This window comes from Sus scrofa, chromosome 5 (genome assembly GCF_000003025.6).
Source record: "Sus scrofa isolate TJ Tabasco breed Duroc chromosome 5, Sscrofa11.1, whole genome shotgun sequence".
NCBI classification, from domain to species: domain Eukaryota; kingdom Metazoa; phylum Chordata; class Mammalia; order Artiodactyla; family Suidae; genus Sus; species Sus scrofa.
In genome coordinates this window covers 9969881-9996086 of record NC_010447.5, presented here as the reverse complement: position 1 = coordinate 9996086, position 26206 = coordinate 9969881, and the positions used below count along the sequence as shown (strand labels likewise).

Genomic DNA, 26206 nt, shown 5'->3' with positions numbered 1-26206 from the left:
GCCAACTCGAGATGGGCTGGACTTCCGGCGTCCAGACGCAGGCGAGGTGCGCTTTTTCCGCTCTTTCCTCCTGGGCCTCGGAGCGCCGCAGCCATGTCTTATCCCGCTGATGATTATGAGTCGGAGGTAAGCTGCCCCTAGGCGTGTTCTGGGCGCCGCAACATGGACAGGGCTCTTTGGGTGTTGGGCCCCGCGGGGGGACAGTGTCTGGGTCTCTAGGAGCCCCCGTGGGCCGCGACCAGCCCCAGCCGGCCTCTCTGCCAGCACTGCTCTCACTGCTGCCACCCTACCCTCCCGGCTCCTCATCAGCCTGGTCTCAGCCCGCCCACCTCGCGTGTCTCGTTTTCTTTTCCTTTTCTTTCCGAAGCCCAAGAACGGAGGCTGGTCATAGGGTTCTGTGTTTCTGTAATTGAACTCTGATTTCTTAGGCCCTGGCCTTAGTCCTGCCAAACCTCGTCGATTCCCACAGCTTCTGTGCTTTGCTGTATCTCATTGCAGCTGCAACGCGGTATTGTCGTTGTCTGTTTATTCTCCCTTTTCTCATAGGGATGTGAGTTCCTCCAAGGCAGGGACTGCGTCTTACCCCCTTTGTATCCTTAGAACCCAGGAGGAGCATTTTGGATTCACGAATTGGTGACGGTCTTGTTTGTCTCTTTCGTTAACAGACTGCTTATGATCCCTATGCTTACCCGGGCGACTATGATATGCACACAGGTGAGTCTACAGTTTGTCTGGCTAGCTGGGTACTTCTAGGGATTGGCACCCTTTTGAATGTCTCAGAACAGCTTTGCCGGGCACCTGTTTAAGACTACGTCTTGATAGTCCAGGTTTGGAGTCAAGTTACTAACTCTCAAAGGGAGGGTGGTATATAGCCTATTAAACCAGGCCTTTTTCATGGTCCATCTCAAAGTCTCAGAAGGGAAGGATTACTGTCTCAGCTGTTTAAACTATTAGCTGAAGAAAAAAGCCTTTTGGGGGGGGGGCTGCCCCTGTGGCACGTGGGGATTACTGGGCCAGAAACTGAACCCTCACCACAGCATCGACCTGAGCTACTGCAGTGACAACATCAGATCCTTAATCCACTGCACCGCAGGGAAATTCCAGAAGAAGACATCTTGTGAAAAGTTAAAAGTGATTCAAACCAAGTCCAGATGAAACCTTTTTGGAAGGTTTTTGAGGTTTCCTGGGTTGTTACGATGACTTGGTTTGACTTAGCCCTTTGTACGTGCCGTGTGTTGTCCTGGATACTTTGTGTGAAGTATTTCATTTAGTCCTTACAGCAGTTCTATAAATACATAAATTAATGTTTCCATTTTCTAGGTGAAAAAACAGCACAGAGAAATTTAGTTACTTGCATCAAGTCATATATGTAGAAAACAGCAGTCATTCGCTCAAAAAAATCAAGTGCCTACTACTAAATTCCTTCTTTTCACAGTTTTCCCCCTACCTCCCACACGCACGGAGAACTCTTTCTCGTCTAGAGGCACCTGTCTCATACACCTGGGTACAAGACAGACAAGGTTCTTGCTCCTATAGGGTTGAGGTTCTAGTGGGGGAAACAATAAGTAAATAAGTAACTTTAGGTAGCAGGAAAGGTTCTGAAGAAACAGGCCAGGGAGTTCCCGTTGTGGCGCAGTGGTTAGCGAATCCGACTAGGAACCATGAGGTTGCGGGTTTGATCCCTGCCCTTGCTCAGTGGGTTAACGATCCGGCTTTGCCATGAGCTGTGGTGTAGGTCGCAGACGCAGCTCGGATCCCGCATTGCTGTGGCTCTGGGTAGACTGGCGGCTATAGCTCCAATTCGACCCCTAGCCTGGGAACCTCCATATGCCATGGGAGCGGCCCAAGAAACGGCAAAAAGACAAAACAAAACAAAATGAAAGAAACAGGCCAGTGGCGATTGAGAGTGACATAAAGAGAATTTATATTTCTGGGTGTTTAAAAGGGAATGGGAGTTCCCTTGTGGCTCAGCGGGTTAAGGATCTGATGCCACTGCTGTGGCTCTGGTCACTGGATTGCTGTGGGAACTTCTGCATGCCTCCCCCCCTCCCCACAAAAGGAATAATACCCAATTGTATAGACTTTAGTTTAGGGGGTGGGAGGCCTTGCCCTTTTGTTACACATGTGGATTTGAGATGTCATATCCCACCTCTAGGCGATCCGAAGCAGGATCTGGCTTATGAACGTCAGTATGAGCAGCAGACCTATCAGGTGATTCCCGAGGTGATCAAAAACTTCATCCAGTATTTCCACAAAACTGTGTCGGACTTGATTGACCAGAAGGTGTATGAACTACAGGCCAGTCGCGTGTCCAGCGATGTCATTGACCAAAAGGTGTATGAGATCCAGGACATCTATGAGAACAGGTATGGGCCACCTGCCGAAATGACCTCCTACTGGGTGGGACTGGCTGGATAAAGCGGTCCCCGAAGAGGGGTAATGTTTTGTCATTCTCTCTGTAAAGAGCGCGCCCAAGGGGTTTCTTTGATTCTTTGGGGCTAGGGACATGTTATTTTGTAGAGTTTATCCCCAGAACTTACAAGGCCTAAAATAATAACACCACTGTCGATTATAATTAAAATAGCAACTAGATGTATGATCAGTGTGTGCCCTTCGCAGTAACCCCATGAAGTAGGTTCTATTGTTTTCCTCATCTTTCAGGTGAGGAAGCAGCACAGAAAGGCTAAGTGACAAAGCCTAAGTGCACGTGCTGAGTGCCGAGCTGCACAGACTGTCTGTCGCCAGAGCCCGATTTCACTAAACTGTGCCCTACAACTTCTCAGTGCGAAACAGCGTGAGCCCTGAGTGGTCGCTTCTGGTACTGAGGGGCCTGCCCTTGTATACTCAGTGTTAGAGAGTCAGGAAACGGCTTCACCAAGGAAACGGGGTGATGAGCATCTTGGGCAGCCGTGTCTGGGTTGGATGCTCTAGGGCTCTTGTGGCATCAGACTCTCTGCTTCTGTATTTGGAGAAGGGCGAGGAGGCACGTGCTCTGGGGCTGGAAAGGGAGGTGGAAAGTTAAGGGAGGGGCAGGGTGGCTCAGAAGTGGCTCTCAAACTAGAGAATCATAGGCAGTGATACAGGACTAGAGTTCCTGACGGAGAGGCAGGAGATAATCCCGCAGAGTTTGGCGGGTGCCTCACTGATGTGAAAGAAGTATTTTAATAAGAAAAGTTGGCAGAGGAGTTCCTGTCATGGCAAAGCAGAAACGAATCCGACTGGGAACCATGAGGTTGTGGGTTTGATCCCTGGCCTCACTCAGTGGGTTAGGGATCCAGTGTTGCCGTGAGCTGTGGTGTAGGTTGCAGAATGGCTTGGATCCCGTGTTGCTGTGGCTGTGGCCGGCAGCTGTGGCTCCAATTGGACCCCTAGCCTGGGAACCTCCATATGCCACAGATACAAAAAAAAAAAAAAAACCAAAAACTTATTTCTTGCCCATCAAACCAAAAAAAAAAAAAAAATGAAAAGTTATCTGAGGAGTTCCCTTGTGGCTCAGTGGGGTAAGCGTCCAGCATTATCAGTGCTGTGGCACGGGTTTGACCCCTGGCCTGGGAACTTCTGTGTGCTGCGGGCCTGGCCAAGAAAAAGGAAAAGAAAGGCGGTCTGGGTGCGGGTTTGGGTGAGGAAAGTTGTAGGCTCAGAGGCACTGGCCGTGGCTCTGCTTCTGGGACTTCTTCCCCTTTCTGAGTTCGGGTCCTTGTCTATAAAAAGTGAGGGTTGTCTCTCCTCCAGTCCTTTGCTGTGTCGAAGTTCTAGAATATTCTGTTTGGTTTTCAGCTGGACCAAGTTGACTGAAAGATTCTTCAAGAATACCCCTTGGCCTGAGGCTGAAACCATTGCTCCACAGGTTGGCAACGGTAGGTGTGAGCGCTTTGTGTCCCGTGTGCAGGGTGGGATCCTGTGACTTGAGATCATTAGAAAGCTCAGGATGGCATGTGTCTGGTTTGCTCACCATTTTATTTCCCCAGCGTTTGGTGCAAAATAGATCTTTAGTACGTAACTTGTTGAATGAAAGCTGAATAAGCGAAGAGGGGACAGAGATTTTTCACATGAGATGAAAGCTGCAGTTTTTGTCATGACTGGTTTCCTTTTTTCCTCTGTAATTTTTGGGGTCATTATATTCGTTCCAAACTCGGCTCCTTGGCCTCCTCTCGTGTTTCATTTTTTTTTCTTTTTACAGCCACACTGGTGGCCAATGGAAGTTCCCAGTACTTAGTTTTCACAGTAACCCCAAGAAGTAGGTTCTGTTGTTTTCCTTAGTCGAATCGGAGCCGCAATTGCCGGCCTACACCACAGCCACAGCAGTGCAGGATCTGAGCTGCATCTGTGACCTACATCATAGCTCATGGCAGCACCACATCCCTAATCCACTGAGTGAGGCCAGGAATCAAACTCACATCCTCACCGAGGATACTAGTTGGATTCGTTACTGCTGAGCTACAACAGAATTCCTGTCGCTTTTCACTTTTTTTTGTCTTTTTTCTTTTTAGGGCCGCAAGTGCGGCATGTGGAAGTTCCCTGGCTAGAGGGTCGAATCAGAGCTGCAGCTGCCGGCCTACACCACAGCCACAGCAACGCGGGATCCAAGCTGTGTCTGCAACCTGCACCACATCTCACCGCAACACTGAATCCTTAATCCACTGAACAAGGCTAGGGATTGAACCCACATCCTCATGGTTCTTAGTCGGGTTCATTAACCACTGAGCCACAAAGGGAACTCCCATGTTTCACTTTCTGATGGTGTGATGTAGGAAGAGGCAACTTCATTCTGTTTTGGTTTTTTGGTTTGTTGGTTTTTTTGTCTTTTTCAGGGCCATTCCAGAGGCATATGGAGGTTCCCAGGCTAGGGTTTGAATTGGAGGTGTAGCCGGCCACAGCCACAGCCACAGCCACGCCAGATCCGAGCCATGTCTGCAGCCTGCATCACAGCTCACGGCAACTCCAGATCCTTAACCCACGGAGCGATGCCAGGGATCAAACCTGCATCCTCGTGGATACTAGTCACACTCGTTTCTGCTGAGCTATGAGGGGAACTCTGCCAACTTCATTCTTTTGCATGTAGATATCCAGCTGTCTCAGTATCACCAAGTTTGAGTAAGATCATTCTTTTTTCACTGAGTTGTCTGGACACTCTTGGGAGAAATTGGTTATCATGTAAATGTAGAGGTTTCTTTCTGGACTCTTCAGTTTGTCTCCATTAATGTACATGTGTCCTTCTGCTCATACCAACCACACTGTCTTGATTGTAGCTTTGAAGTAAAGTTTTAAAGTTGATTGGGAAGTGTAAGTCCTCCAACTTTATGGTGCTTTTTCAAAATTGCTTTGGATCTTCTCAATCTCTTGAATTTCCATATGAATATTAGGATCAGCCTGTCAATTTCTGCAAAAAAGCCAACTTGGGGAGTTCCCGTCATGGCTCAGTGGAAACGAATCAGACAAAGAACCATGAGGTTGTGGGTTTGATCCCTGACCTTGCTCAGTGGGTTAAGGATCTGGCGTTGCCATGAGCTGTGGTGTAGGTCACAGACGTGGCTCGGATCCCAAGTTTCTGTGGCTGTGGTGTAGGTCTGAGTTTGTAGGTCCAATTTGACCCCTGGCCTGGGAACCTCCATATGCCTTGGGTGCAGCCATAAAAAGACAAAAATAAATGACGAAAAAATTAAAAAGCCAGCTTGGATTTTGAAAGAGATCATGTTGGATCTGAAGACCAATTTGGGAAAATATTGTAATTTTACCAGTATCAAGTTCTGTAGTCCATGGACGTGGAATGTCTTTTCATTTATTTAGGTTTTTAATTTCCTTCAGCAATGTTTGGTGGTTTTAAACATACAAGTCTTTCAATTTTTTTTTGCCAGAGCTACTCAGTTTTAGAATTCTTTTTTTTTTTTTTTTTTTTCTAATTGTCCATGCCAGTGCCATGCAGAAATTCCCAGGACAGGGAGGAACTCACTCTTAAAAATGTTTGTTTCCGTGTTGTTCAGGCCTTATGCTCTGTTTAGTATTTTGCCCATAAGGAAAGAATGTTGTGTACATTAAGAATGGTAGGAGAGGAGTTCCCATCGTGGCGCAGTGGTTAACGAATCCGACTAGGAACCATGAGGTTGCGGGTTCGGTCCCTGCCCTTGCTCAGTGGGTTAACGATCCGGCGTTGCCGTGAGCTGTGGTGTAGGTCGCAGACGCGGCTCGGATCCCGAGTTGCTGTGGCTCTGGCGTAGGCCGGTGGCTACAGCTCCGATTAGACCCCTAGCCTGGGAACCTCCATATGCCGCGGGAGCGGCCCAAGAAATAGCAACAACAGCAACAACAACAACAAAAGACAAAAAAAAAAAAAAAAAAAAAAAAGAATGGTAGGAGAGGAGTTCCCTTTGTGGCTCAGTGGTTAACGAACCGACTAGGAACCAGGAGGTTGCGGGTTCAATCCCTGCCCTTGCTCAGTGGGTTAAGGATCCAGCATTGCCGTGAGCTGTGGTATAGGTTGCAGACGAAGCTTGGATCTTGCATTGCTGTGGCTCTGACGTAGGCTGGCAGCTACAGCTCCGATTCGACCCCTAGCCTGGGAACCTCCATATGCCTCGGGAGCAGCCCTAGAAAAGGCAAAAAAGACCAAAAACAAACAAACAAACAAAAAAAAAGAATGGTAGGAGTCCCATAATACCCTTTTTTGTGTGTGTGACCTCACCCGTGACATGTGAACTATGGATCAAACCTGTGCGACAGCACTAACCTGAGCCGTTGCGGTGATAACACTGAATCCTTAACCTGCTGCACCACAAGGGGACTCCTTGTAATACGTATTTTTAAATAAGGAAGAATCCCAGGATTCATAGTATGAAAGATTTGATATAGGAGTTTACCGGTGGCTCAGTGGGTTAAGGATCCGGCATTGTCACTGCTATGGCTCAGTTTAATGCTGTGGTGTGGATTTGATCCCTGGCCTGGGAACTTCTGTATTCTATGGGTGTGCCTAAAAAAAGATTTGGTAAAAAAATCCCTCTCCCATTCCAGTCCCAAGTCTCTGTTTTTCTCTCTGGAGCCATCTCGTGTTAACCATGTTCTTATTTATCCTTCCCGTGATACTTTTTGCACATGTAAGCAAATAGGAATAACTCGTTCCTTTTTTTACATAGACTAAATGTTTCTTTTTGTTGTTGTTTTGTTTTCTTGCTTTTGCTTTTAGGACCATACCTTCGGCATATGGAAGTTGCCAGGCTAGGGGTCAGATCAGAGCTGCAGCTGTCAGCCACAGCCACAGCCACAGCCACACCAGATCCGAGCCACGTCTGTGACCTACACCACAGCTCATGGCATCGCCAGATCCTCAACCCATCAAGCAAGGCCAGGAATCGAACCCTCGTCCTCATGGATACTGGTTGGGTTCATGATTGCTGAGCCACAATGGGAACTGCCCATTTTTAAATATTGTATCCTTGGAGGGTCGTCTGCATCTCCAGAATTCCCAAGACCACCCCCAGCTTTGACGACTTGCTGGGAGGACTCAGGACTCAGTCATACCCAGAGCTGTGAGGCTTTAGAGCCAAAGGATTCAGCGCGAAATCAAAGGGAAAAGGCGCAGGAGGTGAAGTCCAGCGGCAGCCAGGCCCAAGTGTGTGACAGTCGTTCTGCTCCCGTGGAGTCGCAGGCAATGAACTTCATTCCTTGAGCAGGGAGTTGTGACAGCATGTGTGAAAAGCTGTCTCCCAGAGCAGCTCGTTACAGATTCCATGTCCAGGGATTTTATCAGATTGTGTAGGCACATCCTACCCAGCAGGTACTGAAATCCCAGACTCCCAGAAGGAGAGCACGTGTTCAGTATTCATCATGTTGTTGGCACCGTTTGGGGTGGCAGACCATCCTCATGAGGCTGGTGAGAACCCCCTGGAATCGGATGCCATCCGAGGACCAACTTTACTGACAGGTCTTTCTTTCTGAGGCAAACAGCCTCAGACCCGTATTTTAACTTCTGCACAACGTCAGTTATCTAAAGAGTTTTTTCTTTTTTTTTTTTTTTTTAATGGCTGTATCATATCAGTAGAATAAATTCCTTAAAGTAGAATGTCTACATCAAAGATACTCATGTATTTGCAGGTTGGATAGTGTCACATCTCCTTCCATGGAGCCGTTACCATTTATGGCTTGGTTCAGCAATTGGATGGCAGAAATATCCAAACAGTGAAGAGAAATGGGCCTGAGTGAGATTAAGATGAGGTTGAAAGAGTAAAATGAGAAGTGAATTTTCTCGTTGCATGTTTTCTTAGGGTTTAAGTGTTAGAGTTTAGAGATGTTGTTTAGTCTCTGAAATCACTTTTACTCCTTTGCTCCCTGCCAAGGGCCAGCACTGCCAGGAGGCCTCAGTTGTTTGGTGGATGACTGAAGCACCCCCTGTCGTCTCTTTCAGATGCTGTTTTCCTGATTTTGTACAAAGAATTATACTACAGGCACATTTATGCCAAAGTCAGCGTGAGTATCGAAGTCTTCCCGGCAGTGTTTAAACTCTGCTATTTTTGTCCCTAGAACACAGTTGCTAGCTTGTATTGGCTCAGTGCCCAGGAGTGGTTGGCATGTTTTCTGAGCACCCTTTTAAGAAATGATGGAGGGAATGATGAGACCCAGAAAGCTGGGGATCTGTTCTGGACAAAAGGTGACACCACGTAGCCTGTCCCTCCTTTTTATTTATTTATTTTATTTATTTATTTATTTTGTCTTTTTTGCTATTTCTTGGGCCGCCCCTGCGGCATATGGAGGTTCCCAGGCTAGGGGTCGAATCGGAGCTGTAGCCACCGGCCTACACCAGAGCCACAGCAACGCGGGATCCAAGCCGCGTCTGCAACCTACACCACAGCTCATGGCAACGCTGGATCCTTAACCCACTGAGCAAGGGCAGGGACCGAACCCGAAACCTCATGGTTCCTAGTCAGATTCGTTAACCACTGCGCCATGACGGGAACTCCTTTTTTTTTTTTTTTTTTTTTTCCCTCCTTTTTAATTTCTCCATCCCTGCGGTTCTCCATGCCTGAACCCTCATGCTGTGCGCTGGGTCGCAGGATGTTGCCCTGATAGTGTGTCCCCAGGCTCCTTCCGATGGAACCTGCCTGCTTTTTCAGCTCATTGCCACTGAGCCTCCTGCCCTCTCAAGTACAGAAACTGTCCCTGCGTGCCAGGCACAATTCTAGGCGCTTGGCACACATCCGCCTCTTATCCGCACAGTGATCCTGAAAAGTAGGCAGAGGGGTTGCTTTTGAGTGTCTTTAGTCTCTTCAACTGCTGTCTGTACTGTTTACAGGCAGACCTGGAGATATTGCAGGTTTGGTTCCAAACCACTGCAGTAAAGCACGTACTGCAGTAAAGCGAGTCCCTCGAGTTTTTTGGTTTCCCAGTACATAGAAAAGTTAGGCTGGTGTTCCTGTCCTGGCTCAGCGGAAACGGATCTGACTAGTCTCTATGAGGACACAGGTTCGATCCCTGGCTTCACTCAGTGGGTTAAGGATCTGGCATTGCTACAGCTCTGATTCGACCCCTAGCCTGGGAACGTCCATATGCCATGGTGCAGCCCTTAAAAAAAAAAAAAGTTACGCTGCACTGTACTGCAGTCTGCGGTGTGCATGTGGCATTGTGCCTTTATGTCTCTGAACTGCTATGGGTTTTTTGTTTGTTTTTGCCGCACCTGTGGCTTAAAAGTTTCTGGGCCGTGGATCAAACCCGCACTACAGCAGTGACCTGAATCAGAGCAGTCACAATGCTGGATCCTTAACCTACTGAGCCGCCAGGGAACTCCAGCATTGTGCCTCTAAAAATGCACATACCTCCTCTCATTGAAGGTGCCATCTCTTTGCTGGATGACTGCGTCGCTGACCTGGTGTCACTATCCCCCGCTTGCCCACTTAAGTTTGTTCTCCGCCTAGTAATCAGCCTGATCTTTTGAAATAGAGTCTCACATCACCTCCTTTCTCACAATCCTACCGTGATGTCTCATGCTCAGAATAAAGTTTCAAGGCTTAGTCATGGTCCTGCTTGATCTGGCCCCTGACCGTCCTGCTAGCCTCATTTCCAGCCTCTTTCCCTGCCTCCCACAGCTGCTAGCTGCGCCCCACAGCACCTCTCAGGGTCGGCAGCCTGCTGTGTACAGGGCCAGCTAGGAAGCATTCCAGGCTTTGAGAGCCGTGCTGTCTCTGTCATATCTCTTCAGCTTTGTAGCAGCCATGGACAGTGAGCACACGTGGCTGTGTTCCGATAAGGCTCCTTTTTTATGAAAACAAGTGATGGATTTGCTGACGCCCTGGCTTAATTCTGGTTTGGCACTACAAGCCCTCTGCATTTCAGGCCCGACGCGGCCCCGTGTAGCATCATCTGCCTTTCTCCCCAGCCTTCAAGCATCACAGTCTTACCGCTTTGCCTTTGTTAGTCCTGTTTTTCCTGAAGGACCTTCCCCTCGCTCCTCTGCTTTGACAGATCCACGTGCCTGCTGTTTAACAGCCCTTTATAGTTGTTGGCATAAAACTTGACCATGGGCCCTTTGAGCTGCTGTGGCGCTTACTGTCTCCCCGTCACTCGAGTGCACTTCACATGCTGAGAAGGGGAGAGCAGGCATCAGTTTCTCATGTACACCTGACTCTCGAACAACACGGGTCCACTTGTATGAGGGTTTTTCAGTGACTCATTGCCGGACTACAGGATCCATCGCGGGCTGAATCCGCAGATGTGGAGGAGCCGAATGTGTGGAGGCCGACTCTAAATTATGCACAGGGTTTTGACCCTGGAGGGTTGGTGCCCACAGCCCCTGCGTTCTCCAGGGTCAGCTGTGTTGTTTTCCGCTGTGAAGGGTGGGCCTGGACTGGAATGCACTTAAATGTGTGTCCCCACGTCTGTTTTCCTTACAGGGGGGACCCTCCTTGGAGCAGAGGTTTGAATCCTATTACAACTACTGCAATCTCTTCAACTACATTCTCAGTGAGTCTGAGGTTATGATGAAACCTAGTATTGGCCGTCAGCTCTTTTTGGGAGGATTTTAATGGGCGGGGGGCGGGAAGTCTCATGGTTCATAGTCCTTTTAAGAGAGAAACGACAGAGTGCGTCCGCAGCCTTACTCTGTGGGCATCGTCACTGGCTTGAGTCTGATGTTTCTTTGGTCTCCTGCGCAGATGCTGATGGTCCTGCTCCGCTCGAACTACCCAACCAGTGGCTCTGGGACATCATAGATGAGTTCATCTACCAGGTACCTGGTCAGCCTTGGCCTCCTTTGAAAGAACTGGTCCCAGCAACGAGCAGCTGTTGCCATTGTTTGTGTTGTTAAAAAGATACATGTTAGAGGAGTTGCCGTCGTGGTGCAGTGGTTAACGAATCCGACTAGGAATCATGAGGTTGTGGGTTCGATCCCTGGCCTTGCTCGGTGGGTTAAGGATCCGGCCTTGCCATGACCTGTGGTGTAGGTTGCAGGCGTGGCTCGGATCCCGCGTTGCTGTGGCTCTGGCGTAGGCCGGTGGCTACAGCTCCAATTAGACCCCTAGCCTGGGAACCTCCATATGCCGTGGGAGCGGCCCTAGAAATGGCAAAAAGACACCCCCCCCCCAAAAAAAAAGAAGAAAACAGCCCCGGGGCAGTGTGAGTGTGGTGTCTGTCACAGCGAGTGACCCCCTGGCCGGGGACTCCCATGTTGTGGTTTTCTGAAGGGTCAGTGAGTTCTGAGAGCTCCAGATCTGAACTCAGAAGTCAGAAGAGTTAAGCTCCTGACCTTTATCAAGTTCTTACCTGACCTTGAGAGGCTGTCTGGTGGAAAGAACACTAGCTTCTAGGCTTTGGCTCAGCTGGAAGCGGGTACCCATCTAGGGGCTGCCACCTAGTGGCTTTTCAGTGGTGACATGTTATTTAAACTCTGATGAGCCTTACTTTCCTCGCTTACAAAACGGGAAGGTTCTGGGAAGGTTCCATATCTCGGTGGTGGGTTGAGTGGGGGCTGGATGAGTGTGAAATAGAAGCGTGTTATCGCAAGGGAAACATTGCTTATCTCAGTGCTGTTCCTGAGTTTCCACTGAGAACCGAGCCAGATGCCAAGTGCAGCAGCTGTGTAGCCTGGGCTGGAAGTCCTAGGCTGCTCTTCACCAGCCCTGCACCCTGGGCCATCCCTCTGCCCACTGCGCCTTGCTTTCTCTAAAACGGGGGGTCAGAGAGGTTGCTGGGGCTCTTCACAGAAAGTGCTTCGTGCACTCTCTGTCCCAGCGTAATTACTCAGTAGTTGTTGCCTGGTTGTTCTGATGGTCAAAATCAATCTTCTTCTCCACTTTTTTTTCTTTTTTGTTGTTGCTCGGTTTTCTTCTTTGTTTGTTTGTTTTGCCATTCCTGTGGCATGCAGAAGTTCCTGGCAAAGGCTTGAACCCAAAGCATAAGTGTAATCAGAGTGACAATGCCACGTCCTTGACCTGCTAAGCCACGAGGGAACTCCTCCATCTTTTTAAGTTTTGTTTTATGCTTTTTTTTTTTTTTCAGGGCCACACCTGCAGCATATGGAAGTTCCCAGGCTAGAGGCTGAATGGGAGCTGCAGTTGCTGGCCTACATCGCAGCTACAGCAGTGCCAGATCCAAGCCATATCTATGACTTTCAAAACAGCTCACGGCAACACCAGATCCTTAACCCATTGAGTGGGGCTGGGGATCAAACCCACGTCCTCATGATTACTAGTCAGGTTCGCTACACCTGAGCCACCCCGGGAACTCTGAGGAATCACTGCCTTAATAAAGCTGTTATTTGAGCTCCATGGATCAAAGGCATTATGAATAGAAAGTGCCAATAAGCATGATTGGTGAGCTGAGGAAGTCTTCCAGGGCTCTTGGAAAGAGGGGCTTCCTGCTCAAGTCAGGTGCCTTTGGGCTGTGAAGACCACAAACCATACTTGCCTTTGCCCACTCTGGCTCTTGGGCTTGTTACTTGGCATAATTTCGGAACGTTGGCCAGCTTCTTGGCTCACAGCAAGTCACAGAGGATCAGCTGTGCTCAGGTTCTTCATCCCTCTTAAGATAAGCCTAAGTCCCTGGGCTTAACTGGTGTTCTCTCAAAGGGTGTAAGTGCTCCGGGTTCTCCCCAAGACTGGCTGGTGCAGGGCAGGAGTGGTTTCTCCCAGCCAGTCTTCCTAAGAAGTGCAGCACGTTAAGCCGATTAAGAAGAAAACACTGGGAGTTCGTTGTGGCTCAGTGGCTTAAGAACCCAGTGTAGTGTCTGAGGATGCAGGTTCCATCCCTATCTTCACTCGGTGGGTTAAAAGGATTCGGTGTTGCCATAAGTTCTGGTGTAGGTCACAGACGTAGCTTCGAAACGGATGTGCCATGGCTGTGGTGTAGGCCTGCAGCTCCGATTTGACCCCTAGCCTGGAAACTTCCATATGCCACAGGTGCGGCCCGAAAAGAGGCGGGGGCCAGGAGGAAGAAGAAAACCCCAGGAATTCCCTGTGGCTCAATGAGTTAAGGATCTGGTGTTGCTACTGCTGTGGCTTAGGTTTGATTCTTCTCTACCACACTTTTTTTTTTTTTTTTTTTTTTTTTTTTTTTACTTTTTTGACTTTTTTAGGGCTGCACCTGTGGCATATGGAGGTTCCCAGACTAGGGGTTGAATCAGAGCTGTAGCTGTGATCCTATACCACAGCTACAGCAGTGTGGGTTCTGAGCCTTATCTGTGACCTACACCACAGCTCACCACAGCACCAGATCCTTAACCCACTGAGCGAAGCCAGGGATTGAACCTGCATCCTCATGGATACTAGTTGGGTTGGTTAGCCACTGAGGCACATGGGAACTACTAGTTTTTTCTTTTTTTAAGAATCTTTATTCCCTTTTTTTCTCTTTATTCCTCACCAATCTCTTTCATTTACCCGTATGGATACAGTAATAAATGAATGTGTTATATTGAGGATTTTTTTTCTTTTTGCCTTTTCTTGGGCCGCTCCCACGGCACATGGAGGTTCCCAGGCTAGGGGTTGAATTGGAGCCGTAGCCACCGTCCTATGCCAGAGCCACAGCAACGCGGGATCCGAGCCACGCCTGCAGCCTACACCACAGCTCACGGCAATGCCAGATCCTTAACCCACTGAGCAAGGCCAGGGACCGAACTCGCAACCTCATGGTTCCTAGTCGGATTCGTTAACCACTGCGCCATGAACTTCCTGAGGATTTTTTAACTGCAGATAAAGTGAACATGTCTCCCTCCCTTCCTCGCCTCTGCAGTGGCATCAATTATTATCTGGAAGGATAGGCATCGTGGAGGGACCTGCCTTGTTCTTGTGTGTCGGCTGCACTCTTCTGGTGCCGGTGTTACACATGACTCTTGACTCCAGGAATCACTAGAAATAGAATTGTTGGCTGAAGGATATTTGCTTTTCAATTTTTTTTTCAAATCAGTTTTATAGAATCATAGTTTGCATGCAATAAAATGTATCGATTCTAAGTTATATATGTAGTTGATGAGATTTGGCAAATGTATGCCTCACCATAATTGAGATATAGAACACGTCCATCACTCTGGTTTTCTTTTAATTTTTTTATCATAGTTGATTTGCAGTGCGCTGTCGCTTTCTGCTGTACAGCAAAGTGACCCAGTTATACACATATGTACACACACATTCTTTTGCTCACATCATCCTCCATCATGCTCCGTCATAAGTGACTAGATAGAGTTGCCTGTGCTATACAGCAGGATCTCATTGTCCATCAGTTTGAATTTTAATAAATAGTAACTACGCCCTCCCAAAAGGCTGTGTCAAATCACACCACCACTAGCCTCTTTTGAGAGCAAAGTTTCTGTCCTGGGTATAATCAGTCTAATTTTTGATGGGAGAGAAACAGGAGTGACTCTAATTCACATTTCTCTGGTAACTAAAGAGGTTGAGAATTTTGCCTCCTAATGGACCAGTCCCGTTTTTCTCTGAAGTGATCATCAGTCAGTCTCCTTTGCCCGATTTTCTGTTGGGTTGTCTTGTTCTTTTGGCTTAAGCAAATTCCTTCTGTGTTCTGGATCCTGTTCTTTGTTGTGAATCTGGGGCCGTTTTCTCTGCACTCTCAGAGAAGGATGATATTTTAGTCTTGAAGCGTAATCCAAGGTCATCTGGAGCCTAGGTTCTAGGTCCCTGGTTTCTAAGCCTGTATGTGCACTAGAATCTACCAGCAAGCTTTCAGTTCTGGGGGAGAAAGTAGGTCTCTTGTGCTGGTTTCTGGGCGAGAGAGGGGGCCAGCCCGATGCTGGTCCTAGATGGGGCCACTGCCCCAGACAGACAGCCGTAACGTGTACCCTGTATGTGCCTTACGCTTGGCCAGGTTCTGTAGTTGGGACAGAGGTGACTCATGAGTGGTGGGTCAAAGATGGTCAACTCTGGAAGAGAAACACATGTGCAGATACTTGTCCCATCTCTGCCACCACGAATAGATCTGTCACAAGCCACCTGGTTCTGGTGGCCAGGTTGACCGTGTTGTGAAACCCGGAGACATTAAGTAACTTTAGGCTGCGTTTAACTCCACCTGGAATGTTTTTTCCCACAAACTACCTCTCGTGGTAGAGATTTTTACTTAGCTGTGGAATAAGAAACGGAGTCCTTAGTGAACAGAGGTCACAGCTTCATCAGTAGTCACAGGGTCACGTGGCAGGAGCGGTGGTGGCAGTAGCGGCATGCCGCGCTTGGACTCTCACCTCGGGGTCCACACCACAGCTGCGTCTTCCCTTCCTCGACAGTTTCAGTCGTTCAGTCAGTACCGCTGCAAGACCGCCAAGAAGTCAGAGGAGGAGATTGACTTCCTTCGTTCCAATCCCAAAATCTGGAACGTCCACAGTGTCCTCAACGTCCTTCACTCCCTAGTGGACAAGTCCAACATCAACCGGCAGCTGGAGGTGTACACGAGCGGAGGTGAGTGCCGTCCGCGTCGGTCGCTGGGGAGCAGAGGCGCCGGCAGTGCAGGGGGGCTGCGTGCTGGTTTGGGGGCCGCTGCCCCTGGCAGTCTGTTGGCCGACAGGCGGAACCAGCGCTTCTGAGACCTGCCTTTGCAAACGCCTCTGCTGCCTCTCCAGGACCTTTGTGTAGCTACGCACTCCTCAGACTTTTGGTGGGAGGCCCACTTTACATTCTTCAGAATCACGAAGTTTATCTACATAAGAATTTCGTTACCGCGAGAAGAGTGGTGTTTTTGCAAACCTCTTTAAAGTCTGGCTTCGTAGAAGGAAGCTGGAGTCTCTAGCTGCTTCATTTAGTCCGCTGTGTAGGCTCTATTGGATGAAATAGCTGAGGGAAATCTGGCCTCCCGCAGGTACTTAATCGGGACGGGGCAGAGAAACTTGACAGCCTTTCCAGGTAGCCCCGCTCTCCTGATGCTGCAGCCAAACTCGACGGGGTGGTTTCCTGCAGGGTAGTTGCAGTGTGGAATCTGAAAGCTGATCGGTGAACTTGTACTTCATTATATTAAAGTTTATTGGCCTGTCCTGCAGCCTGAATGTATATTTACACATGCATGATTTGTAAAGTATTGATTCATTGAGCTAGCAAGATTTTCTGAAAGTTGCCTTTTTTTTTTTTTTTTTGGTCTTTTGTCTACTTGGCATATGGAGGTTCCCAGGCTAGGGGTCAGATCAGAGCTATAGCTGCCAGCCTGCACCAAAGCCACAGCAACACAGGATCTGAGCTGTGTCTGCGACCTACACCACCGCTCGCAGCAATGCCAGATCCTTAACCTACTGAGTGAGGCCAGGGATCCTACCCACATCCTCATGGATACTAGTCGGGTTCATTAACCACTGAGCCACTATGGAAACTCCCTGAAAGTTGATACATTTTATTATACAGTCTTTTAAAACCACCCCTGTTACTTTTACCATGAATCTGATCAGATGAGTCTTCATTTGGGAGCTGTTGAGCTTGTGGCAGATACAAGTTTTACAAAATTCTAATTTTCACTTAAAAGCTCAAATTTTCATTGGTAGCACACACTGTCAGTAGCACACAGGCTCACTTGATTCAGTTTTGAGAAACTGTCTACTAAATATTCTGATCTGAATATTCATAGTCTGTCAGTCATTCTTTCAAGTAAAAGTGGTGTTTTATGAAAAGAGTGGCTGGTTCTTTTGCTGCACAGGAGCGGTGATAGGAGATAAAGTGGGGGTGCCCATTGTGGCTCGTGGGTTAAGAACCCAACATAGTGTCTCCGAGGATGCAGGTTTGATTCCTGGCCTCACTCAGTGGGTTAAGGATCCGGCGTTGCCTCAAGGTGCAGCAGAGGTCACGGACATGGCTCGGACCTAGTGTGGCTGTGGCTGACGTGGGCCGGCGGCTGGCAGCTCCATTTTGACCCCTAACCTGGGAAACTTCCATATCTGCGGGTGCGGCCCTAAAAGGAAAAAAAAGACCATGACGCCAGTAGAGTTTGGTGCCACTGCCTGATTGAGGCTGAGTTGTCGATAATTTTACCCTCGTTGTTTTGCACCATTCGTGGAAATGCAAGCTCAGTGAGAGAGGCAGATAGTATCTTAGTGTTACCAGAAAGATAGCTTTGAGCTCATGACTTCCTGAAAGGAGGGGCCGTGCCGAGTAACTCTGGACGAGAAGGGTTCTCTTCATTTCGCAGGTATGTTGGGTAACCACCCTCCTCATGAGACTTAATTGGGTAAAAACAGGGCTAAGATCAGGCCCCGCAGCCGATTCGATCCCAGCCTGGGAACCTCCATGTGCCGTGGGTACGGCCCTAAAAAGCAAAAAAAAAAAAAAAAAAAAAAAAAAGATGAGGCGGCAGGCTGTGTCTTGGTATCCTTCAGAGGCAGAGTTACTCCTACTGCAGGAAGCTTCAGACCCTGGCGGTAGGTGAGGGGTTTACTGAGTGACACTGGGGGGCCTGCCTTGGCCTTCCTGCCCCTGCCGAGTGCTCACAGAGTGCGTCTCTGTCAGGTGACCCTGAGAGTGTGGCTGGGGAGTATGGGCGGCACTCCCTCTACAAGATGCTCGGCTACTTCAGCCTGGTGGGCCTTCTGCGTCTGCACTCCCTGTTGGGGGATTACTACCAGGCCATCAAGGTGCTGGAGAACATCGAACTCAACAAGAAGGTAAGCCCTGGTCGGCTCGGGCCCTTCCCAGAGCCAGAGTCTAAGCTCTGCTCTCCTAGGACAGGCGTCAGGGAGAAGAAAGAGAATTCCTCCGCAAGTCGGTGAGAAATTGAGATGCGAACTGGGGCAACCACTGCGGTGAAAATCTGAAGCTAGATATGGTGGTTTCTCTTCCATGTTTAATAACTCTTAAAATAGTCAGCATTTTGATTCTGTTTTCAAACCAGATTGGTAATGGCAGGTTTTTACTTTTTTACTTCCCAGGTTTCATTCAAGAATTAACCAAAGACTTATTTAGCTTTCAGATGGCAGCGTTAATGATGGGATTAGCGGTGGTGTTTTTTCTAGCCACAGAAACATGGCACTTTTTTGTTTGACGTGTGTGTCTTCTCCATCCAACTAATTTGGAAAAGAAAGGATTAGAAGGCAAGAAAGAATACAAAAGTGAAGTGTAGAGGATTTTTATTTATTTATTTATTTTTAAATCGAAGTATGGTGTATTTTATTTTGTTGTCTTTTTTGTCATTTTAGGGCCACACCCGAGGCATATGAAGATTCCCAGGCTGGGGGTCTGCCTACACCAGAGCCACAGCAACGCAGGATCCGAGCTGCATCTGTGACCTACACCACAGCTCACAACAATGCCGGATCCCTAACCCACTGAATGAGACCAGGGATCGAACCCGCAACCTCATGGTCTCTAGTCGGATTCGTTTCCGCTGCACCACAACGGGAACTCCTAGAGGACTTTTAGAGCTGAAGGAGATTTCGGGGTCACTGGTCCAGTCTTTTTCTACTGTAGCCAAGAAAATGGAGTCCTCAGGTCACATCGCTTAAGCAGTAGATGGTATGATCCGTGCTCAGTGCCCCTGAGTCCAGGGCCAGGCCGACCTCTGGGTAGATGTCTGTGCTTCCGCCTCAGCTGACCCTGGGTCCCGCCGTCTCTCCCAGCCTACCTGCCACGAGTCAGCCCCAAGCCTCACGGCTGCTTCTGCTCCTCCGTCCGCAGAGCATGTATTCCCGGGTGCCCGAGTGCCAGGTGACCACTTACTACTACGTCGGGTTTGCGTATTTGATGATGCGTCGCTACCAGGATGCCATCCGGGTCTTTGCCAACATCCTCCTCTACATCCAGAGGACCAAGAGCATGTTCCAGAGGACCACGTACAAGTACGAGATGGTAAGGAGGCTTCTGACCAGCTGGTGCACCTGCGCCAACAGTTTTGTGGTAAATGCCTTTCAAATTTTTGCTGTTGGAGTTCTCACTGTGGTGCAGTGGGTTAAGGATCTGGCATTGCTGCAGCTCAGATTTGATCCCTGGCCCTGGAACTTCCGTATGTGTAGGGTATGTCCCCCCAAAAAAAGGGAAAGAAAAAAAAACTGTTTGCTATTTTGTATGTTTTTCAGTAGGGTGATTTCTTAATGGCTCGTCTGCTCTCATAGTTTCCTTTGCTATACCTATTCTTTCAAACCATTAATACCCAGATGATAAGGAAAGTATCTTTTTGTTTCACTTTCGTCCCCCAGCAGTGTCCAGAGTGTTCACTGAGCTGGGGAAGTTTAAAGTCACTTCAATGTGGGTATTACTCTCTGTGGATCCAAAACTTGCAGAGAGGTGGGCGGGGTTTCTAAACGAAGGTGTGGGACTTGGACGCGTAGTGACGTAGCAACACAGTAACCCATTCTGGCTGGAAGGCAGGAGGATGGCCCCACTGGGTGTTAGGTTCTGGGATACCTTCACTGCCCAGTCCAATGTGTAACCTTTATTCTGTAGGCAGTAAGTGCCATCAGAGACTTCTACTTGACTTGATCTTAAGTGCTGTGGGGGGATTGATCTGCCAGGGATACGTAGGGCGGACGGGTGGGACCCAGACAGAGGTACTGGTAAAGAATCCAGGTAACAACTGAGGAGGACCTGAAACCAGCCCAGAGGTTCAGCAGAGCTGGTGGGAGGATCGGAAGAGACGGTAGAGGAGTTACCGGGTGGGCGTAAGGCAAAGGGAGAAGCCAGAAGGTCTGTGCAGAGTCTGCTTGGGAGGCTGGGGGGCCCACGTTGGCCGTGGGGACCTCAGAAAGTCCATTTATTTGAGCCGGCGCCAATGCCTCCCCCCCAGATTAACAAGCAGAACGAGCAGATGCACGCGCTGCTGGCCATCGCCCTCACCATGTACCCCATGCGCATCGATGAGAGCATTCACCTCCAGCTGCGGGAGAAGTACGGGGACAAGATGCTGCGCATGCAGAAGGGGGACCCGCAGGTCTACGAGGAGCTTTTCAGCTACTCCTGCCCCAAGTTCCTGTCGCCCGTCGTGCCCAACTACGACAACGTGCACCCCAATTACCACAAGGAGCCCTTCCTGCAGCAGCTGAAGGTCTTCTCTGACGAGGTGCAGCAGCAGGCCCAGCTCTCGACCATCCGCAGCTTCCTCAAGCTCTACACCACCATGCCCGTGGCCAAGCTGGCCGGCTTCCTGGACCTCACCGAGCAGGAGTTCCGGATCCAGCTCCTGGTCTTCAAACACAAAATGAAGAACCTGGTGTGGACCAGCGGCATCTCCGCCCTCGATGGCGAATTCCAGTCGGCCTCCGAGGTTGACTTCTACATTGATAAGGTACGGCCGCCCCCGGGCTAGCATCCCAGCACACTCTCTTTCAGCAGCAATTGGTTATTTCTTTGTAATAGTTATGTATCATTGAGCAAAGTTAACAACCATCTCTGCCCTGGTGCTGGTATGCGAATGTAAAAGCAGTAGGCGGTGAGTGCTGCCCTGTGCTGCAGAGGAAGGCCGTTGGTGGTGGGAGGCCCAGGCTGCTGTATTAATTAAAGAAGGTGCTCAGGAAAGGCTTTGTTGAGAAAGTGAAATGGAAGCTGGGACTTGAAGGAAATGTGGAGATTAGCCAACAGATCCGGACAAAGGGAGCCGTTAGAGCAAAGGCCCTGGGGCGGGAGCGAGGCCAGTGCGTTTAAGGGCGCTGTGCTCTGGCTGGAGTGGTCTGAGGGGGGCTGTGCAGGGCGGTCGGGTTGGAGAAGAGGAGGGTGCTCTGTAGACTGTTAGAAGGACTTCAGTGGGCGTCTGGCCATTGCCCTCACTTGTACCATCCTAGATTGGGGCTGCCTGGTTTGGTTTTTTTTTTTCTTTTCTCCCTGTTTTTAGGGCCCCATCTGCAGCATGGGGAGGTTCCCAGGCTAGGTGTCGAATCAGAGCTACAGTTGCTGCCTACACCACAGCCACAGCAACTCAGGATCCTTAACCGAGTGAGCTTGAGGCCAGGGATCAAACCCACGTCCTCATGGATACTGATTGGATTCTTAACCCACTGAGCAGGAACTCCCGGGGCTGCCTGGTTCTGAACTTCATGTAATGAAATTTTGCAGTCTGTGCACTTTTGTATCTGGCTTCTTTTGCTCAGTGTTACACTTGAGAGAATTGTCATCCAGCACTGTCTGTGCAGCAGTCGCTCAGTTGTGTTTGTTCTGTGATGGTCCAGCATCCGCTGTAATTATTGACCGCAGTGCTCCCTTTCTTCTGCTGATGGACATTTGGGTGGTTTTAGTTTTTGTTTTTAGGGCTGCACCCTTGGCATATGGAGGTTCCCAGGCTAGGGGTCTAATCGGAGCTGTAGCCACCAGCCTACACCACAGCCACAGCATTGCGGGATCCGAGCCATGTCTGCAACCTACACCACAGCTCACGGCAACGCCAGACCGTTAAGCCACTGAGCAAGGCCAGGAATCGAACCCATGTCCTCATGGATACCAGTTGGGTTTGTTACTGCTGAGCCACAGTGGGTAGTTTTTGGCTGTTGAACAACAGTACACATAGAGTTTTATAAAGTGGCTGCCAGTGATCAATTTAAGTTTTTTTTTTTTTTTTTTTTTTTTAAGTAATACATTTATATTCGCTTGTGTAGGCAAAGAGTTCTCTCTGGAAGGATGCACAGGCAGCATAGCAGTGTCCCCTCAGAAGGAGAGGCAGGTAGAGGAGGAGTGTTAGTTTTCACTGTTAGATGTTAAGTTGAGGTTGGACATTTTAATATCTTAATGGGTTTTTTTAAAAGAACTAAGTTGTTTTGTTTCCTTAAGTGAGTTTTTTCAGACTCAAAATATGCGGGACTCCTAAAATTGTTCTTTCCATGAAGTATCACGTCTTTTCTTGGTCTGTCCCATGTACATAGACTCCAAAGTGAAGAAAACGTTCTGTTCAGACGTATTTGGAACCCTGATCCAGACTTAAAACGGTCTCTTAAAAATCAGTGGCCTGAGGAGTTCCCGTCGTGGCGCAGTGGTTAATGAATCCGACTAGGAACCATGAGGTTGCGGGTTCTGTCCCTGCCCTTGCTCAGTGGGTTAACACGATCCGGCATTGCTGTGAGTTGTGGTGTAGTTTGCAGACGCGGCTTGGATCCCTGGATCCCGTGTTGCTGTGGCTCTGGCGTAGGCCGGTGGCTACAGCTCCAATTAGACCTCTAGCCTGGGAACCTCCATGTGCCACGGCAGCAGCCCAAGAAATGACCAAAAAAAAAAAAAAAAAAAATCAGTGGCCTGAGGTTTTTCCTGTTGTGGCTCAGCTGTAACGAACCCGACTGGTATCCATGAGGACCTGGGTTTGATCCCTGGCCTCACTCAATGGCTTAAGTATCCGGCATTGCCATGAGCTCTGGTGTAGGTCGCGGATGCAGCTCAGATCCCATATGGTTGTGGCGTAGGCCCAGCAGCTGCAGCTCCAACTCAAACCCTAGTCTGGGAACTTCCATATGCCATGTAGCCCTTAAAAAAAAAAAAAAATATTCAGTGGATTGGGGAGCTCGCAGTGTGATGCCCTGCGTTAAGGATCCAGTGCGCTGCAGCCATGGTGCAGGTCACACCTGCGGCTGGGATTCAACCCAGTTGGTGGATTCGTATCTTTCTTCTGTATCTAATGCTACAGGGTTTCCTCATGTGCTTGGGTGTTTTTGTTGTCACTGTTTGTTTTTTAAACTATTTTGTCCTTGGAAAAAATACTCGTTAGCATTCTTTGAGGCCTAAGATGAACGTTCATTCCTCTAGAGGAGATTTGTTTCTGCCTTTTCAAGATGCCTGGGGATATTATTTATTGGTCTGGGACTATCACTGAACACACAACCTGAGGTCCCCTGGACCAGCCAGGTGGCCGGCGCAGGCTGTGGATTGTCAGAAGAATAACGTCTCAGAAATGGGTCCCTTTCTTCATTTCTGCTTTTCCGCTCCTCCCTTGGCAAGGTTTGCTTGGTGTCGGGACTGGGTTGGTGGTTCACTTCTGGGTCACCTTTAGCCAAGGGTGTAGCCCTCCGGGGTACCAGCATCACAGGGAGGGTCGTCTGTTGGACTGGCCCCCTGCCCGGGTTTTCGAGGAGGAGCGAATGCCTTGGTGCGTAAGAGGAGCTCTTAAACGCTGTGGGGAAACGTTCGAAAATATCCTGCATTTTCGGTTGTTTTCAGAAAGTGTATTGGTCCAAGTACACTTATTTTTGCTGACAGTTTAAAATACAATTTGCATGACAAGCGTCATCCTTGAAAGGGTACAGTTGTGTGATTATTCGGGTTGTGCAACCACCTCTGCTGTCCAGCTCCACGGCATTTCCCTCGTCCCCACAAGAAACTCCTCCCCATTAGCAGCTCTTCCCAGTCCCCCTTTCCTCTCAGTCCCTGGCAAGTCAGCAATCTCCTTTGTCTCTGTGGACCTGTCTTTTTTTGGTGTTTTCTAAAAGCGGAATCATAAAATATGTGGCCTTTGTGTTTGATTTCTTTCATTGAGGATTTTTTCCATTTTCATCCAGGTTGTAGCATGTATCTACCTTATTTTTATGGCCGAATATGACATTTTCTGATTTTTTTTGGGGGGGGGGTGCTTTTGTCTTTTTAGGGCCACACCTGCGGCATATGGAGGTTCCCAGGCTAGGGGTCTAATCAGAGCCGTAGCCGCCAGCCTACATCACAGCCACAGCAAGGCCGGATCCGAGCCACATCTGCGACCTACACCACAGCTCATGGCAATGCCAGATCCTTAACCCACTGAGCGAGGCCAGGGATCGAACCCACAACCTCCTAGTTCCTAGTCAGATTTGTTTCTGCTGCGCCACGACAGGAAGTCCCTTAACTTACTTCGTATTAGGGTGTGGTTGGTTTACAGTGTTGAGTCATGACAGTGTTGCCTGCCTTTTCCACTGTACAGCATAGTGATCCAGTCATCATCCTTTTCTCGTCATGTCCTGCGTCACGCTCTATCCCAAGAGGCGACCCAGTTCCCTGTGCCATAGCGTAGGACCCCGCTGCCTGTCCACTCTGAATGTGATAGTCTTCCCCCGCCCCACCCCCGGTAACCACCAGTCTGTTTTCTATGCCCATGAGTCCGTTTCTGTTTTGTAGATAGGTTCATTTGTGCCATGTGTTAGATTCCACATATAAGTGGTATCGTATGGTATTTGTCTTTCTCTTTCTGACTTACTTCACTTAGTATGAGAGTCTCTAGTTCCATCCATGTTGCTGCAGGTGGCATCATTTTGCTCTCTTTTTTTTAATGGGCGAGTAGTATTCCCTTATGTATATGTACCACATCTTCTTTTTTGGTCTTTTTGTCTTTTTAGGACCACACCTGCGGCATATGGAGGTTCCCAGCTTAGGGGATGTATCAGAACTGTAGCTGCCAACCTACGCCACAGCCACAGCAATTTGGGATCCGAGCTGCATCTGCAGCCTACACCACAGCTCACGGCAATGCACTGAGCAAGGTCAGGGATCAAACCCTCGTCCTCATGGATGCTAGTCGGGTTCGTTAACCCACTGAGCCACTGAGCCACGACAGGAACTCCCCCCTTTGCTTTCGGAAGGCGCCGTAGGGGTTTATCCAGCACTTGGCGCCACTGCTCTTTGCAAGCCCATAAATGGCTCTGCCTCACTGCTCTTCCCTCTTTGCCACAGGACATGATCCACATCGCAGACACCAAGGTTGCCAGGCGCTATGGGGACTTCTTCATCCGACAGATTCACAAATTTGAAGAGGTGAGAGGTCTGAGAGCGGGGCGTGGGCTGGGGACAGGGGTTTAGGAGCTGGGTGGGGAGTTGTAAATTTTTTTTTATTTGTCCTTTCTGTTTTCAAGAAAGCCTGGAATTGGCCCTTTAAATTTCTGAGCTGGGCTGGCAGGCTGCGCGGGTTTGGGCCTGTAGGAGTTGCTGCGTCAGCCTTCTCTGGACCTTCTCTTTCCAAGATCTCCCTCTGCGGGTGGCCGGCTCTCCTCTCCCTCCCTGCAATTTCCTAATATGGGTGGGTTTGCTGCCGCTCTCACCCACCCTCTCCATTTGGCAGTTTCTCTCCCGCTTCGACTGGTCTGGCCAGTTTCTGCAGGCAGAGACCATGGAGCTCTGTTTTGACAGACCTGCCTGGTGAATTCCACGTCTTGCCCTCCCAGAGGTCCTGCCAGGTCTTGCGGATGACTTTTTGTGGCCCTAGCTAGCGCCGCTGTGACCTGGTGTTTGAGTCCTCCAGCAGAGGTCACTGCTGTGCTGTGGTCCTCGCTGCCAGCCGACTCCTGCAGGACAGTGATACAGCCCGGGCAAGCCTTGCCACCCTGGGTCCCTTTCCTGTCTGGAAAATGGGCTGAGTAGTACAGGGTGTGGGAAGGCAGGTAGGAGAGCGCGTGCGAATGACGGCGGGAGCACCCCTGGGAGGCTCGAGACACTGTGCCCGCCTGAGCGGGCGGCCCGGGACTCTGACCTGGTGATTGCGCAGGAGGAAGACAGGGGTGGTGACAGCTGCGTGTCTGACTTCGCTTTCCTTTCTCTCCCAGCTCAATCGAACCCTGAAGAAGATGGGGCAGAGACCCTGAGTGCAGTGGCACCTGCCTTACTCAGGAGCCTCGTTTGCTGTCATCCTGGGGGAGTGTGTCTGCCACCACGGAGCCTTTACCTCGCACAGCCGTCGGCCAGTCAGCTGAGTTGCAGCTTATTGGAATCACAGACTGAAATGTTTTAAATAGGTCCCAATAAAAGGATCTTTTTTGGAATCGTCTGTCACCTCATTGTTGGGGGAGCATCTGTGGACAAGGGCAGCAATATGTCCTTTCCCATGTGTCGTGGGAAACTTTTTCCTGATGCATCAGTTACTGTGTTTGTTTTGCTTTCTTGGCCACGCCCGT

The 26206-nt window shown here is 49.4% G+C and overlaps 1 protein-coding gene across 2 annotated transcripts; it reads left to right on the top strand.

The window, feature by feature from the left end:
* EIF3L (eukaryotic translation initiation factor 3 subunit L) lies at positions 1–26074 on the top strand. Of its 2 annotated transcripts, NM_001244086.1 has the most exon segments (13): positions 22–126; positions 666–714; positions 2156–2366; positions 3778–3857; positions 8396–8457; positions 10875–10944; positions 11136–11209; positions 15704–15875; positions 17901–18055; positions 19065–19235; positions 20170–20667; positions 24993–25073; positions 25859–26074. In NM_001244086.1, coding segments are annotated over 13 exon segments (1695 nt in total). In that variant the 5' UTR covers positions 22–93; the 3' UTR covers positions 25898–26074.